This window comes from Eptesicus fuscus, chromosome 21, assembly GCF_027574615.1.
Source record: "Eptesicus fuscus isolate TK198812 chromosome 21, DD_ASM_mEF_20220401, whole genome shotgun sequence".
NCBI lineage: Eukaryota > Metazoa > Chordata > Mammalia > Chiroptera > Vespertilionidae > Eptesicus > Eptesicus fuscus.
The window spans coordinates 49,501,637-49,517,820 of NC_072493.1; the positions used below are offsets into that span (position 1 = coordinate 49,501,637).

General features: G+C 57.6%; 1 protein-coding gene across 1 annotated transcript; it reads left to right on the forward strand.

Moving 5' to 3' along the window:
- The first annotated feature begins 1,047 nt into the window (after positions 1–1,047).
- On the forward strand, positions 1,048–10,098 carry LOC103303851 (zinc finger protein 883-like). Its single transcript, XM_008160842.3, has 3 exons — positions 1,048–1,270; positions 6,043–6,166; positions 7,518–10,098. The coding sequence occupies exons 1-3, from the start codon at positions 1,115–1,117 to the stop codon at positions 9,341–9,343; spliced, it is 2,106 nt and encodes a 701-aa protein (XP_008159064.3). The 5' UTR covers positions 1,048–1,114; the 3' UTR covers positions 9,344–10,098.
- The last annotated feature ends 6,086 nt before the right edge of the window (positions 10,099–16,184 follow it).

The window sequence follows — 16,184 nt, forward strand, 5'->3', positions numbered from 1 at the left end:
ATATAGCAGCCAAAAATCAATGGAGCTAAAGCTTTACTGGAATGTCAAGCTAAAAAGTGAAGCAAATGTATGATGAATTTTCAGTTCTCATTCGTTATGTATATGAGAACCAGCTTTTTGTAATAAAATGTCCTGAAGCTACACATTTAAAATAAATAATAATAGCCCTAGCCGGTTTGGCTCAGTGGATAGAGCATAAGCCTGGGGACTGAAGAGTCCTGGGGTTTGACTCTGATCAAGGGCACATGCCTGGGTTTTGGGCTCGGTCCCCAGTTGGGGGTGTGCAGGAGGCAGCTGATCCATGAGTCTCTCATCATGGATGTTTCTATCTCTTCCCTCTCCCTTTCTGAAATCAATAAAAATGTATTTTTAAAAAGATTTTTAAAACATAATAATACGCCTCAAAAACATTCTGAGCTTCACAAAGTCAGATAATAATGTTTTCAAAAACATCAGAAATCTCTGTAACCGGTTTGGCTCAGTGAGATAGAGCGTCGGCCTGGGGACTGAAGGGTTCGATTCTGGTCAAGGGCATGTACCTTGGTTGCTGGCACATCCCCAGTAGGAGGTGTGCAGGAGGCAGCTGATCGATGTTTCTAACTCTCTAAGCCTCTCCCTTCCTCTCTGTAAGAAATCAATAAAATATTTTTTACACACACACACACACACACACACACACACACACACACCTAAGTAATCAGTTGCAGACAAGTAATCAGTAGCAAACAACACGCCCCACAAACATGCAGACCCCGCCCCCCCCAAACCTAAAACTCATTTGAACCACGACCTGGGATCAAACGCGGGACGGAGGCGTAAGGAGAAGGCGCTCTGACAAACCGGCTCACTTGGCCAGGGCAGCGGCAAATCCTGTGCTCGCCAAGGTCAGTGACTGGGACAGTAGCGTCCACCACCGGCCGAGGAAACTACATTACCCAGAGGGCAACGCGCCGAATGATGGCGGGCGGAGCCAACGAAAGCTCAGGAAAGGGGCGTTGCTGGGCTGCGCCAGGGGTCAGGGCGGGACTTCCGGGTCCTCCTCGTGGCGGTCATTTTGGCCTCTCGGGTCCCTCCATCGGCTCGCCTCTCGGCGCTCCAGAGCCCCCGGTTCGCGATGGAGGAGGCGCCGGAGGGGCCGTCCCCGCTGTGCGGAGGCGAACCGGAGGCCTGGCGAGTCATCACGGTCGGCGATCCGGGCCTCCCGGCCTCGCAGACCCCGCTCCGCCCACAAAGTCCAATGGCGGCGGCCTCGCTGCGGTTCCCGGCGGAGGTGAGTGCGCGTCCCCCGGGAGCGGGCGCCTGTCAGGTCCCGCAGCCCGGGCTCCAGCCTGGCGGTCGGCGGGGCGCTCGGGGGTGACGCCCGGCGTGACGGGGTGCGAGGGGGCACCGGCCGCGGGGCGGGGACAGCGCCGGGGCGGCCGAGCCGGGAGATGCGGGCAGCCCGGCCCCGGGTTGTGTCCACCGGCGGCGGGAAGGTGCGGCGCGGTTGTGCGGGAGGAGTTTTACTTCCATCCTCAGCGCGCGGGGGCCGCGGGGGGCTGGGAACAAAGGAGGGACATTGTCTCGGATGCGGTCCTAAGGGTCCCCCCAAACTGCCCGGAGGAAGGACCGCGGAGAGAGGGCGGCGGGGCGGGGCGGGGCGGGAGGCGGCGCCCCGGGAGCGAGGACGGACTGGCAGCCCCGCCGGCGGGGCCCCGGGGTCCAGCCTGGACCTGGGAACCGGGAGGTCAAGGGTCGATTCCCGGCCCGGCACGCCCCCGGGGTGCGGGCTGGATCCCCAGTAGGGGGGCGGGGAGCGCAGGAGGCGGCCGATCCATGATTCTCTGTCATCATTGATTTCCTGTCTGTCTCTCCCTCTCCCTTCCTGTCTGAAATCGATAAAAATATATTTTAAAAAAAGAACGGAATTGGCAAGAGTCTGCACTGCGGACCGAGCCCTGAGCGGATGCGGGCATCGCCCGGCCCCAGGGCTGGGCCAGGGCCCTGAGCAGCCTGATCCCCGGGTCCTGGCGGTGGGTGCGGGGCCCTCCACAGACCTTCAGTTCCCACAGGTCCCTGCAGGTGCAGAGCCGCTCAGGGGGCTGGGCTGTGGGGCCTCTGAGGTTGTGGGGTCCTGGGGCTGTCCCGCCCCTCCTCCTGCCCTGGGACCCTGAGTCCAGGTCCAAGGTGGTAGGAACTGGTTTCAGTGTTTGGCCACCAGTGGAGTGAGATGTGGGGGGTCCTCCCCGGCACAGGTGCCAGGATGTGCAGTGGCATCCAGGGGCGGCCGAGCTGGTTCAGGCACCCGCAGGTGCAGGTGACCTTGCTTTTTTTAAAAAAATATATTTTTTATTGATTTTTTACAGAGAGGAAGGGAGAGGGATAGAGAGTTAGAAACATCGATCAGCTGCCTCCTGCACACCCCCTACCGGGGATGCGTCTGCAGCCAAGGTACATGCCCTTGACCAGGATCGAACCTGGGACCCTTCAGAAAGCAGGCTGATGCTCTACCCACTGAGCCACACCGGTCAGGGCATCCCACTGGATTATTTTTGCGAGAGACCCCAGATGTCATATTATTCTTCCTACAAATATTTGAATATGTAGGAAGTAAGAGAGTTTTAAAAAAATAATTTTAACCTCTAGCTGGTTTGGCTCGGTGGATGGAGCGGCGGCCTTTCTGATCTGAAGGGTCCAGGTTCCATTCCCGTCAGGGCACATGCCCGGGTTGCGGGCTCGGTCCCCAGTAGGGGGCGTGCGGGAGGCAGCGGATCAATGATTCCCTCGCATCATTGATGTTTCTCTTTCTCGCTCCCTCTCCCTTCCTCTCTGAAATCAATAAAAATATATTAAAAATAATTTTTATTTTTAATTAATTTACATACGTGTGTGTGTGTGTGTGTGTGTGTGTGTGTGTGTATACACACACATATATATAAATCCTCCCTCGAGAATATTTTTCCATTGATTTTTGGGGAGAGTGGAAGAGAGAAAGAAAGACAGAGAGAAACATCGATCAGCTGCCTCCTGCACGCTCCCCACTGGGGATGAGTCCGTAACCAAGGTACATGCCCTTGACCGGAATCGAACCCAGGACCTTTCAGTCCGCGGCCCACGCTCTATCCACTGAGCCAAACCTTCTAGGGCTGTCCTTGCTTTCTTATGGGAACTGGGAACAGTTGGGACAGGAGCCCAATTTTTTTTTTAATATGTTTTTATTGATTTCAGAGAGGAAGGGAGAAGGAGAGGGAGTGATGGAAACATCAGGGATGAGAGAGAATCATTGATTGGCTGCCTCCTGCAGGCCTCCCACTGGGGATCGAGCCCACAACCCAGGCATGTGCCCTTGATCAGAGTCAAATCCTTGGACCCTTCAGTCCACAGTCCTATGCTCTATCCACTGAGCCACACCGGCTAGGGCAGGAGTCAGACCTGGAGCAGCTCTGTGACAGTCAGGGTTCTGTCTGCAGGTGATGGGGCCGTGGGAGGTTGGCAGCCGTGGAGGCAGGGGATCTGACCCAGGGCCCGTGAGGCTCCGGGTGGCTGCAGCATGAAGGGCGGGGTGGGTGTGGTTGACGGGGCAGGAAGACCAGGGAGGAGGCAGCTGGGATCGCCTGGGAGAGTGTGATGGGCACGGACGGGGCCGTGATGGTGGAGGTAGAAATGGGAGACACAGTTGGGTTTCGGCGTTTTAGGTGTGGTCCCCTGGATTTTGTTTTTTTGTGTGTGTTTTTTAAATGTTATGTATTGATTTTAGGGAGACAGGAAGAGTGATATATAGAGAGAGACATTGATTTGTTCTACTTATGCATTCACTGGTTGATTCTTGTATGTCCCCGGGCAGGGGATCACACCCTGAACCCGCAACCTTGTCATATCGGGACAGCTCTCCTCCCAACTCAGCAACCCGCCAAGGGCACTGCCTGGGTTTGAGAGAGAGAGAGGAGGCAGGGATGGCAGGGAAATGTGGGTTCAGCTCCTGGCCGAATGGGAAGTCCGGAGCAGGGAGAGCAGTGTGCGTGGAGGGTATCAGGTTTGTTTCTGGCCTGTGAGGGATGAGATGTTTGGGAGCAGTTCCTGGAGGGGTTCAGGGTGGAGACTCCCCAGAAGGGAGTGGAGGTGTCTGGACCGGAAGGAGTCGCAGCTCACTGTAATACGGGGACTCCTGGTGGGGAGGAGGGTGGTGGTAGCTGCTCAGGACGAGGAGGCCCAGGCTGAGGCCCCGGCTTCCCGTGCGGGCCTCTGATTGTGGGCTGTCACACATGGGTGACGGACGAGGCGGTCATGTGGAGGGTGGGAGACTCCGATTGGGTAGTGGTCACGGCCTCCAAGGGGTGCGTGGCCATTTGATGGTTGGAGGCAGAGGAGTAACTCACACAGGATGGGGTGGGGGGCGCTGGTCTGCAGTCACGGCTCTAGGGTCTCCCCAAGACTCCCCAAGACGTTGCTGTGACCGTCGGCGTGGCTGGGGAGTGGCACCGGCTGGCAGACTAGCCCAGTGCGCTGTGGTCATTGGGAGGCTCAGTGGCCTGGGGGGGGGGCCCAGGGTTGGGCCTTGTGGGGGTGCGGAGAGGTGAGGCTGTCACTGTGAGGGGACGTCAGGTGCAGCCCCATGGGGAGGCTGTGGGCACCCGGGAGGCCATGTGGTTCTCATGGGTGATGTGGGAACAAGGAGTGTCAGGGAGGGAGGCCTTCGGGGCGGGACTCCAGCCGCCCCTGTGAGTGTGGACCGTCAGCGTCCGGGCAGTGCTCGATCCTCTAGAATTTTCCAAACGTTCTCTGGACCCCACTTGCTGAGTAATGAAGAGAGGGGCCGAGGAGAAGACGGGGGGGGGGGGGGGCAGGACAGGAGGGGGCGGGGCTGTGGGAGTGCGGGCGGGAGGGGTGTGGTGGGAAGAGCGATGTGAGCTCATGGCCAGGGGCCCTGGCACTGACCGAGGGAAAGGTGAGCCCGGTCTGTTGCATCTGGTGGAAGGTGACGGCGCTCCCCGGGGACTGCCTGCGAGGAGGGGGGAGGTCCTCATTCCGGTTCACAGCTTGGAGCCATTCGCCCGCCCGCCCGCCTGTAGCTGAGGCGGATACAGTGAGGGGGGCCTGGGGAGACAGGGTGTCAGAGCACTGAGGCTGGAATCTCACTGGACAGGAGCAGGTGAGCCGGGGCGCGTCAGGGAGGTGGTTCCCTCGTATCATATGGTGAGAACAAGGCTGATGGGACCACGCTGTCCCTGTCCCGCAGGCTGTCCCTGTCCCTGTCCCGCAGGCTGTCCCTGTCCCGCAGGCTGTCCCTGTCCCTGTCCCACAGGCTGTCCCTGTCCCACAGGCTGTCCCTGTCCCTGTCCCGCAGGCTGTGCCTGTCCCTGTCCCGCAGGCTGTCCCTGTCCCTGTCCCGCAGGCTGTCCCTGTCCCGCAGGCTGTCCCTGTCCCGCAGGCTGTGCCTGTCCCTGTCCCACAGGCTGTGCCTGTCCCTGTCCCGCAGGCTGTGCCTGTCCCTGTCCCTGTCCCGCAGGCTGTCCCTGTCCCACAGGCTGTCCCTGTCCCTGTCCCGCAGGCTGTCCCTGTCCCTGTCCCGCAGGCTGTGCTGTCCCGCAGGCTGTGCCTTCACAGTCATGCTTCTGGGAGTGGAGCGTGTGGTGCAGAGTTCATGGGGCAGCATTCCGTGCAGAGCGCAGGGCTGCCTCAGCGCCTGGGGTGGTGCTGAGCGTGGAGGCTGAGGCTGTGTTTCCTGTTCCTGAGGGACCATGTGCAGGTCACAGGGCGTTCGCTGCCTGACGAGACGAGTGTCCGATCACTCCCTCCTGCTCAGTGGCAGCTGCTCCCCTTCCCCATGTCGGTGACACCCACTGTGTTCACGGGGGAGGTGGCCTAACGGCCAGGCTCAGCGCACAGGTGTCACCTCCGCCCATCGCCCTGTTGTCGTGGGAATAGACGGAGAGGGACTTGGATGGGGCCGAGGCCTGGTGTCTCCTCAGGTGGGCGGCAGCAGATGAGTGAAGATGTCGGGTCTGGAGAACTTAAACTCCTGGGAGAGAAGCTGACGTGGCTGAACTGTGCTTTCTGTGACAGGACATGAGCTTTGAGGACGTGACCGTCGCCTTCTCCCAGGAGGAGTGGGGGCTCCTGGATGCGGCCGAGAGACTTCTCTACTGCGAGGTGATGCTGGAGATCTGTACGCTCGTGGCGACCGTGGGTAAGGCCTGCATGCTTTCCTGGTGTCCTGAGGTCACACCCTGCCTTCCCTTCTTCTCCGGAAATAGCTGTCATCCCACAGCCCGGCCGGGGGCTCTGCTTATTACCCCGTTTCTTTCTTTCTTTTTTTAAATGTATTTCTTTATTGATTTCAAAGAGGAAGGGAGAGGGAGAGAGAGAGAGCGAAACATCAATGATGAGAGAGAATCATGGATCAGCTGCCTTCAGCACATCCCCTACTGGGGATCGAGCCCACAACCCAGGCATGTGCCCCTTGACCGGAATCGAACCCGGGACCCTTCAGTCCGCAGGCCGACGCTCTATCCACTGAGCCAAACCAGCCAGGGCATTACCCCATTTCTTGTCACGTGTGCCGGTGCTGAGCTGTGGAGTGCCCTGCCCCGTGGACACCCCGAGCGGCCCTAACACCTGTTGCCTCAACAAGTGCGGGAGAGTCTGGGAGTCAGGAGTCTTGCAGACAGCTTAACGCACCCGCCTCTTCAGCCTCTCCCCGAGGGTGGCCGTGTCCAGATCCGTGGCCCCCGTTGCTGCCCCTTCCTCTCTCTGAGCGTTCTTTGTGAGTTCCTGTGCCGGGTCATGGTCATCACTTCCGTGAGCCATGGACTTCCTGTCAGGTCTCGCGATGCCGATGTCTGCGAGCTGCTCTTGCCCGTGCTGGCTGCTCACCCCTGTTGTCCTCATTCGGACCCGGGTCACTGAGGAGATGGGCAGCGGGGGTGCCGGGAGCCCTGGTTTTGTCACCGGGGGCGCATGTCCAGGTGGTCTCAGGGGGGCTCCCGGGTGAGTGGCGACTGGGGAAGAGCGTGCCCTGGGGGCTGGTTCAGATCATGCCAGGAGTCTGCCATTTCCAGTCGCGTGTGGTGCCTGTGCCGCCGGCCGCACCGGTGCTGACACCGGGCGGTCCTGCCCTGTGACCTGTGCCTCCCAGCCGCCTCCCCTCTGGCCCCTGCGCATCGCCTGCTGCCTCCAGCGCTGACCTGCCACGGGCGCGGAGGGGCGCACGGCCTCAGCTGGTGTGTGGGCGCCACGCCGCCCATTTACTGAGTTTCATTGGCCGTGTCACCAGCCAGCAGGCCTCGCTGGAAGCCGTCAGCGGAAGGGACATCTGGAGACCCTGCTTCTCTCCCGTGTGGGGCATGCCGCCTGAGTGGGGTTTCTGGTGAGGTCTCCCCTATTTTGTGGTCTTCAGAGGCCAGCGGCACGCTTCAGCCTGCCTCCCGGCTCTTGTCCGACGGTCCCAGGACACCCGCGTGGGGTCCGACGGGCCCTCGTGCTGGGCTTGCCCCGGCCCCCCGTGCCTCACCCTCTCCTCGGCGTTTCTCTGCTTCCAGGTTATTGGCACAAACCGGAGGACGCGGCGGCGCCTGCTGAGCAGATGGTGCCGGCAGAAGGAGAGGTACAGGTCGGGGTGCCCGAGACCGCGCCGGCCGCGGAGAGAACTCACTCCTGTGAGCAGTGCGTCTTGGTCCTGAAGGCTATCTTCCACCTGACGGAGCTCCAGGCCGGGAACCCGGAGCAGAGAGCCTTCTTCAGCGACGCGTGTGTGAGGGGCTTCTGCTTCCGGGCAAACATTCACCAGCAGCCGCGGGAAGCCGGTGCCCAGGAGCCCTGGAAGGGGGACGCGGACGGGGCCTCGCTCATGACCAGCAACAGCTTCTACGTGTCCGGGGCGCCGTTCGCCGCCAGGGAGGCCGAGGAGGACTTCGCCGCCGCCCCCGGCCTCCTCCAGCACCAGCCCACGCAGAGCGCCGAGGAGCCGCACAGCGTCATTGAGAGCTGGCAGGCCGTCCACAGTGGGACGGGTCCGCGCCAGTGGGGGGAGTGTGAGAAGGCCGCCTTCCACAGCCCGGACCTGGGGCAGCAGCAGAGCGTCTACACGGGAGAGGGGCTGTTTGAGTGCAGCCAGTGTGGGAAGGCCTCCATACAGATCTTCAACCTCCTGCTGCACAGGAGCGTCCACCCCGGGGAGAGGCTGCCCTACGAGTGCGGCGTGTGCGGGAAGTGCTTCAGCTGTGAGTTCTTCCTCCTCCGGCACCAGAGTGTGCACACGGACGGGAAGCCCTACGAGTGCAGTGTGTGTGGGAAGTGCTTCAGCTGCAAGTACACCCTCCTCCAGCATCAGAGAATCCACTCTGACGAAAAGCCTTACGAGTGCAGTTTTTGTAAGAAATGCTTTAGCTACAAATTCAATCTCATGAGACACGAGAAAATCCATACCGGGGAAAACCCGTACGGATGCAGTGACTGTGGGAAGTCCTTCAGCCACAGCTCCGCCCTCATCCGGCACAAGCGAGTCCACACTGGAGAAAGGCCCTATGAGTGCAGTGACTGCGGGAAGACCTTCACAAACAGCTCGGCCCTCATTCAGCACCAGCGAGTCCACACTGGAGAAAAGCCGTATCAGTGCAGTGAGTGTGGGAAGTGCTTCCGGCAGAGCTCCGCCCTCATCTATCACCAGAAAGTTCACGCGGGAGAAAAGCCGTATGAGTGTGGGGATTGCGGCAAGTGCTTCCGGTACAACTACATCCTCATCCAGCACCGGAAAGTTCACACTGGAGAGAGGCGGTATGAATGCGGTGCTTGTGGGAAACGCTTCATCTACAACTTCAACCTCATTAAACACCAGAGAATCCACACTGGCGAGAAGCCGTACGTGTGTAGCGATTGTGGGAAGGCCTTTAGGCGAAGCTCCTCCCTCATTCAGCACAAGAGTGTTCACAGTGAGGAGAGACCTTACGAGTGCAATGAGTGCGGGAAGTCTTTTACCCGGGCATCTAACCTCCTCAGGCACTGGAGAGTTCACACAGGAGAGAGGCCCTATGAGTGTAGTGATTGTGGGAAGTCCTTCAGCCACAGCTCCGCCCTCATTCAGCACAAAAGGGTGCACACTGGAGAAAGACCTTATGAGTGTAACGAGTGCGGGAAAACTTTCACCCGCACGTCGAACCTCCTCAGACACTGGAGAGTTCACACTGGAGAGAGGCCCTATGAGTGTGCTTATTGTGACAAGTCCTTCAGCCACAGCTCCGCCCTCATTCAGCACAAAAGGGTGCACACTGGAGAAAGGCCCTATGAGTGTAATGAGTGCGGGAAGTCTTTTACCCGCACGTCTAACCTCCTCAGACACCGGAGACTTCACACTGGGGAAAAGCCTTAATGGTGCAGGGAATGCTGTATTTCCTCTCAGGCTAACAGCACTGGGGGAGACCCTCAGAGACCAATTTAGGTGAATTAAAACCCGTTTTAGCGAACACACAGTGTGCTAGGTTCCTCGTGAGTCGTCGGTGCGAGTGAGGCTTTAAGGAGGGCCACTGCACTCTCCCACCTGCCCAGGGCTGTTCCTAGCAGATGGCACTGCTAGGTTTTGTAGCCGAGGCCTCCCCGCCGGGCTCGCCTCACAGTCACGCCCCTGCGTGCTCAGGGAAGCCGCCCTCCGTGCTCTCCTGCGGGAGGAAATGAGGAATCCGCAGGCCTCCTGGGGGGCCCCCTCCTTCCTTCCTCTCCGCTGGGGGCGGACCTGGCCCGGTGCTGGTCAGAGGACCCGCCCTCGGCTAAGAAGAGCTACCTTCCTCACGGACATTGTTCTCACAGGGACGCTGTGATGAATTCTCCCAGGTTCTGCTTCGCCAGCCTGGACACTTGTGTAAGCTTCTCTGGATCGTGGTATGTTTGTGAAGGTCTCGGTACCTTTCATCTTGGTTGTATAGTCACTGCGTGAGGTGATGTGGAATAAGCATTGTGATCTGCCAGCGTACGGAGGGGCACGTTTGTGGGGATCCCTAGCTGTCTGTGTCCCCGAAGGGACGGTGATAGCAGAAAGTCGCTCTGTCCCATGTTGGCTAAGTGTGTGTTGCTGCCCAGGGCCTCGCAACAAAGACTGCATGACTCTGTGGTCCTGGTGTAAATCCTGGCGCCACGATTATGGGGGGGGGGGGGGGGGTCAGAGGTCACTCTGAAGAGGGGGCATTTTTTTGTGCTTCTGTGGACAATATGAATTTTATTCCCTTTTTTACTGTGTACATTGCGTACTTCCGCCTGTGCTGGGGTCCGGCAAGGGAGCCACGGGCCGTGGAGGATGGGCCGTCGGAGGTGGAGTGATTGTGAGTCTCAGGGTGAGGGGGGACCACAGTTGGGACAGAAGCGCTGTGTTCACCGTGAGGGGGAGACCAGCAGATTAGAACGAGGGTGTCTCTTCTGGGAGCTCAGCCACAGATGTCCCGGGGCCTGTGGCTTCCGTGGTCCGTGGCCGCGGACCCTCTGTGACCTCTGTAACTGCTTCTACCAGCTTTGTGGACCCCCGCCTCTGAGGGGTGCGCTCCAGGCCGTTGCTCTAAGACGAGCAAACCGAGCGGGAAGGAAGGTGACGTATGTAGCCACTCCCAGGACGTCTGCGACTCCATCGGCATTCCTGTGGCTCAAGGGCAGGAGTCTTCCTCGCAGGCCAGTATCCGCCGCCCTCCCGCAAGGCTGCGCCTCCCGGGACCCGAGGGGAGAGAGGTGGGGTCCGCATAGGACCTGAGGGGAGAGAGGTGGGGTCCGCATAGGACCCGAGGGGAGAGAGGTGGGGTCCGCATAGGACCCGAGGGGAGAGAGGTGGGGTCCGCATAGGACCCGAGGGGAGAGAGGTGGGTCCGCATAGGACCCGAGGGGAGAGAGGTGGGGTCCGCATAGGACCCGAGGGGGGAGAGGTGGGGTCCGCATAGGACCCGAGGGGAGAGAGGTGGGGTCTGCATAGGACCCGAGGGGAGAGAGGTGGGGTCCGCATAGGACGTGAGGGGGGAGAGGTGGGGTCCGCATAGGACCCGAGGGGAGAGAGGTGGGGTCCGCATAGGACCCGAGGGGAGAGAGGTGGGGTCCGCATAGGACCCGAGGGGAGAGAGGTGGGGTCCGCATAGGCTTGCGGGCCGGACTCCCTTAGAAAAGAGGGCTGTTCGGTCTCACCGGAACCGGAGTTTAAAGCTTTATTCATGTAAATATGTACAATCCACATGCAACCAAGTGCACTTACCCAACGTGTACTGTTCGGTGAGCTTGGACGAACGGATAAAGCTCTGAAACCATCCAGCACATGGACTGGCCTGTCGCTCACATGCAGGGGGGACAGATGTAGGTGTCAGGTGGTGAGTACGTGAGGCATGGAGTTTATTCTTGTATTATTTATTAATCATGGTGGCGATTCCCATGCTGTCCATCTACTTTGGCTCCACCTGTTCACCACCTGCCCTTTTATAACCTCTCCCGCCTGCCACAGCCCTAAACGCAGCCATTGATCGCCTTTATTTACAATAGATAGATTAGTTCGTATTTCCTATAACGTCATAGGTGTATGCTCTCGAGAAAATAACGGTTTCCTTCACGCAGCACAATTCTGTCAAGATTCCAACAGGAATGCCGACGTGAGTCGCTGATTCTTTCACTCTTCGGCGTAGTCTGTTCTGTAAATAGCCCCTTGTTTTACCCGTTGATCTGCCTGTGCTTAGGGTTACTTCCGGGTTTGCGGTATCACAAATAAAGCTGCTACGAACGTGTGCTCTCCGTGCTTCCTGTCGATCGTGCTGTGTCTCCCACGCTTACAGCGTGGACAGACGTTTCCGTTTTCACAGAACGCGGAGCTGTGATCTGCGTTGGCCCTTCGCCTCCCACCCCCCCACGGTGTGTGAAGACCGATTCCCCTGCCCCTGGGCCAGCCCTTCCCGGGCTCCGGGTTTGAGTTCCCCGGATGGCAGCGGAGTGGTGGCTTGTTTGTTTCGGGTCCAGCTCCCTAACAGCTCACGAGGGTGAGCATGTAGCCATGCATTTGTCCATGAACACGCTGCCTCTGTCTCCTTGGCACAATGTCTGCTCAGCATCCCCGCCCGCTCCCTTTCTGTGAATTCCTTGTTTGAATGGACGGGATGACAGCGTGGCGTCCAAACACGTGTTGGAATGTCACTCATTCCCCAACGACCTGAGGGACTTCTTTGCCCGATGGAACAGTTTCGGTGCTTTTTTAAATAGTTTTATTGATTTCAGAGAGGAAGGGAGGAGAGGAAATTAGAAACATCGATGGTGAGAGAATCATTGATTGGCTGCCTCCTACCCCCCACCCCCCACCACTGGGGGGATCAAGCCTGCCACCTGTGTGTGTGCCCGGACCGGAAACCGGACCGTGACCTGGTTCATAGGGTTAAGCACGAGGCCGGGCCAGCGGGGCGGAAGTGTGTGTTTTACATGCTTTTCACAGCGTACACAGCAGCAGAGAGTCGCCCCTGAGGCCACACGCCGGCTGTCCGTGTGCCCTGGTTCCTCAGGAGGCACGCTCCCCGCACGGCCACCGGGTCCCCTGGACTCTCCGGTCCGCGCTCTGTCCCCGTCGGCAGGACGTCCTCCGGACACACAGACCAGGAGGCGGGAGGCGGCGGGCTGGCCCACACTGACTGGTGGTGCGGGGTCATCTGACCCCAACTTTTTTTTTTTTTTTTAATATATTTTATTGATTTTTTACAGAGAGGAAGGGAGAGGGATAGAGAGTTAGAAACATCGATGAGAGAGAAACATCGATCAGCTGCCTCTTGCACACCCCCCACTGGGGATGTGCCTGCAACCAAGGTACGTGCCCTTGACCGGAATCGAACCTGGGACCCTTCAGTCCGCAGGCCGACGCTCTATCCACTGAGCCAAACCGGTTTCGGCCCAACTTTTTTTTTTTAATGAAAGAGGAACTTTATTCTTTTTTAAATTTTCTCCCACCTGAGGGTATATTTTTGTTGATTTTAGAGAGAGATGATGAGAGAGAATCATCGGGATAAGAGACGTTGGTTGCCTCCCTTAGGCACCCAGACCCGGGGTCGGAACCCGCACACGGGGTGTGCGCCCCGACTGGGACTCCGTCCCGTGACCTCTCCGTGTCCTGGGCCACTCCGACCAGCTGAGCCACTGGCCAGGGCCCCAGACACCCGCTTTAGGGGAACCATTCCTAACGCCTGGGCTGGGCCTGGTCTGGTAACCCATTACCTTAGGCCAGTGGTTCTCAGCCTTCCTAACGCCGCGGCCCTCTAATACAGTTCCTCATGTGGTGGTGACCCCCAACCATAACATTATTTTCGTTGCTACTTCATAACTGTAATTTTGCTACTGTTATGAATCGTTATGTAAATATCTGTTTTCCGATGGTCTTAGGCGACCCACAGGTTGAGAACCGCTAGCAGGGTCGCCTAAGACCATCGGAAAACACAGATATTTACATTACATTCATAACAGTAGCAAAATTACAGTTATGAAGTAGCAACGAAAATAATGTTATGGTTGGGGGTCACCACAGCATGAGGAGCTGTGAAGGGCCTCGGCGTTAGGAAGGGTGAGAACCGCTGCTGTAGGCCCTCCGGGAGAGTCGGGCAGGGAACCGGGGCCCCCGTGGATCCATTGTACATCCCCGGAAATCTCCGCACTGGAGACTGAATGAAGGTGTCCAGAAGGGCCCATGCCTTTGAGGTCTTTTTTGTTTTAGTCCTTCCTTGAGGATGTTTTCCCATTGCTTTTCAGAGGGACTGGGCGGGAGGGAGGGAGGGAGGGAGAAGAAGAGAGAGAGAGAAACGTTGATGTGAGAGAAACATCCTTTGGTTGCCTCCCGCACCCACCCCGATGGAGAGGGGAGCGAAGCCGAAACCCAGGTATTGCCCTTGGCTGGGAACCCAGCCCTCAGCCCTTCCATGTGCAGGCTGGTGCTCTAACCACTGAGCAACAGGCCCAGGATGAGATCTTCTCATTGGCGTGGGAGTCCTGAGGCCGTGTACACAGGCACAGCATATACCCCCACCCCCACCCCAACCCCCGCAGGGTAGGCCCTTTAATGAACCCAGTTAGCCAAGAGCAAGCAGGAATGCATGGTCTCCTTGGAGCAGTCAGCCTGCCCCCTACAGCATGATCTTGATTATACCCGCGGCTTTGTTTTGTTTTAAATATGTTTTTATTGATTTTTTACAGAGAGGAAGGGAGAAGGACAGAGAGTTAGAAACATCGATTAGAGAAACATCGATCAGCTGCCTCCTGCACACCCCCCACTGGGGATGTGCCCACAACCAAGGTACATGCCCTTCACCGGAATCGAACCTGGGACCCTTCAGTCCACAGGCTGACGCTCTATCCACTGAGCCAAACCAGCTATGGCCGTGGTCGGCACACTGCGGCTCGTGAGCACGGGCGGCTCTTTGGCCCCTTGAGTGTGGCTCTTCCACAAAATACCACGGCCTGGGCGAGTCTATTTTGAAGAAGTGGCATTAGAAGAAGTTTAAGTTTAAAAAATTTGGCTCTCAAAAGAAATTTCAATCGTTGAACTACTGTTGACATTTGGCTCTGTTGACTAATGAGTTTGCCGACCACTGGATTAGGGCTTTATTGATCTTTTTTAAAGAGAGAGGAAAGGCAAAGGAGAGAGATCTAGAAACATCAATGAGAGAGGAACATCATTGAATGGCTGCCTCCTGCACACACCCTACTGGGGATGGAGACCACAACCCGGACATGTGCCCTGACCAGGAATCGAACCCTGACCTACTGGTTCCTGGATCAACACTCAACCACTGAGCCAGACCAGCTGGGCTATATATATATATATATTTATTTTTTAAACTATATTTTTATTGATTTCAGAGGGGAATGAAAAGAGAGAAACATCAATGATGAGAGAGAATCATTAACGAATTCCTCCTGCACGCCCCACACTGGGGATGAAGCCCTCAACCCGGGAACGTGCCCTGGCCCAGAACCGAACTGTGGCCTCCTGGTTCATAGGTCGATGATCAGCCCCTGAGCCACGCCAGCCAGGCTCCCCACGGGGCTTTATTTTACAGAGGTGACCGAATGGGGACTGGGAGAGTTGATGCCTCTATGAGACGTTTTTATTGCTCACAGTGCCCAAGAGCAGAGACAGGCTGTGTCCCACGTGGCCACAGGGGAAAGTGACAGTGAGGGCCACACGGCAGGCAAGAGTGAGGAGACCATGGCCCCAGCCTTTCTGGTAGGTTCCTGGAGAAAGGCAAGGCCGGAAGCAAAGACCACTCTGGCCGGCGCTGGTGCATAGGGTAGCCCCCAGTCTCCTGCTACCTTGCCCTGGTTTGATTTATTTTTAAAAAATACATATTTCTTTATTGATTTCAGAGAGGAAGGGAGAGGGAGAGATAGAAACAGCAATGATGAGAGAGAATTATTGATCGGCTGCCTCCTCCTGCACGCCCCCCACTGGGGATCCAGCCCCAAACCTGGGCATGTGCCCTTGGCCGGAATCAAACCTGGGACCCTTCAGTCCATAGGCCGACGCTCTATTCACTGAGCCACACCAGCTAGGGCTGCTCGCCAGTTTTCTGATAAATACTAGCAACTAAATACGATACTTCTGCTGTGTCCATTTTTCCCTGGACCATGCTGACAGTTGGAACCAGCTGTAAGTTTCTGTGGTGAGTCTTGGGAAGAAGTAGCATTCCTTCACCGGCGGCCGCCCCTGGTGGTGTGAGCAGAGGAAGGCTAGTCCCCCGCAGGGACTCTGACCAACAGCTTCCAGATGGTCACTCTCCTGTGCATCCACCAGGGGTCCCCGTTCCAAGGTCAGGTGGGAAACATTGCCATACTGTTCAATGTTCATTACAGCCCAGGGCGGCATTAATGTTTTTGGTTTGTTTTTTTAATGTTTTGATTTTCAGAAACATGAGCCTTGTAGCTATAGAAATCAGAGCTTGTTTTTTTTAAAAATATATAGTTTTACTGATTTCAGAGAGGGAGGGACAGGGAAGCATCCATGATGAGAGAGACTCATGGATCAGCTGCCTCCTGCACACCCCACACTGGGGATCGAGCCCGCACCCCGGCATATGCCCTTGACTGGCATCAAACCCAGGACCCTTCAGTCCGCAGGCTGACGCTCTATCCACTGGGCCACGCCAGCTCGGCCCCTTTATCTTGAGGGTGCCCTGCAGATTCTCCCTTTTTCGGAGACGATGATGGGCCCTGTGTCAGTCTGCTTGGGC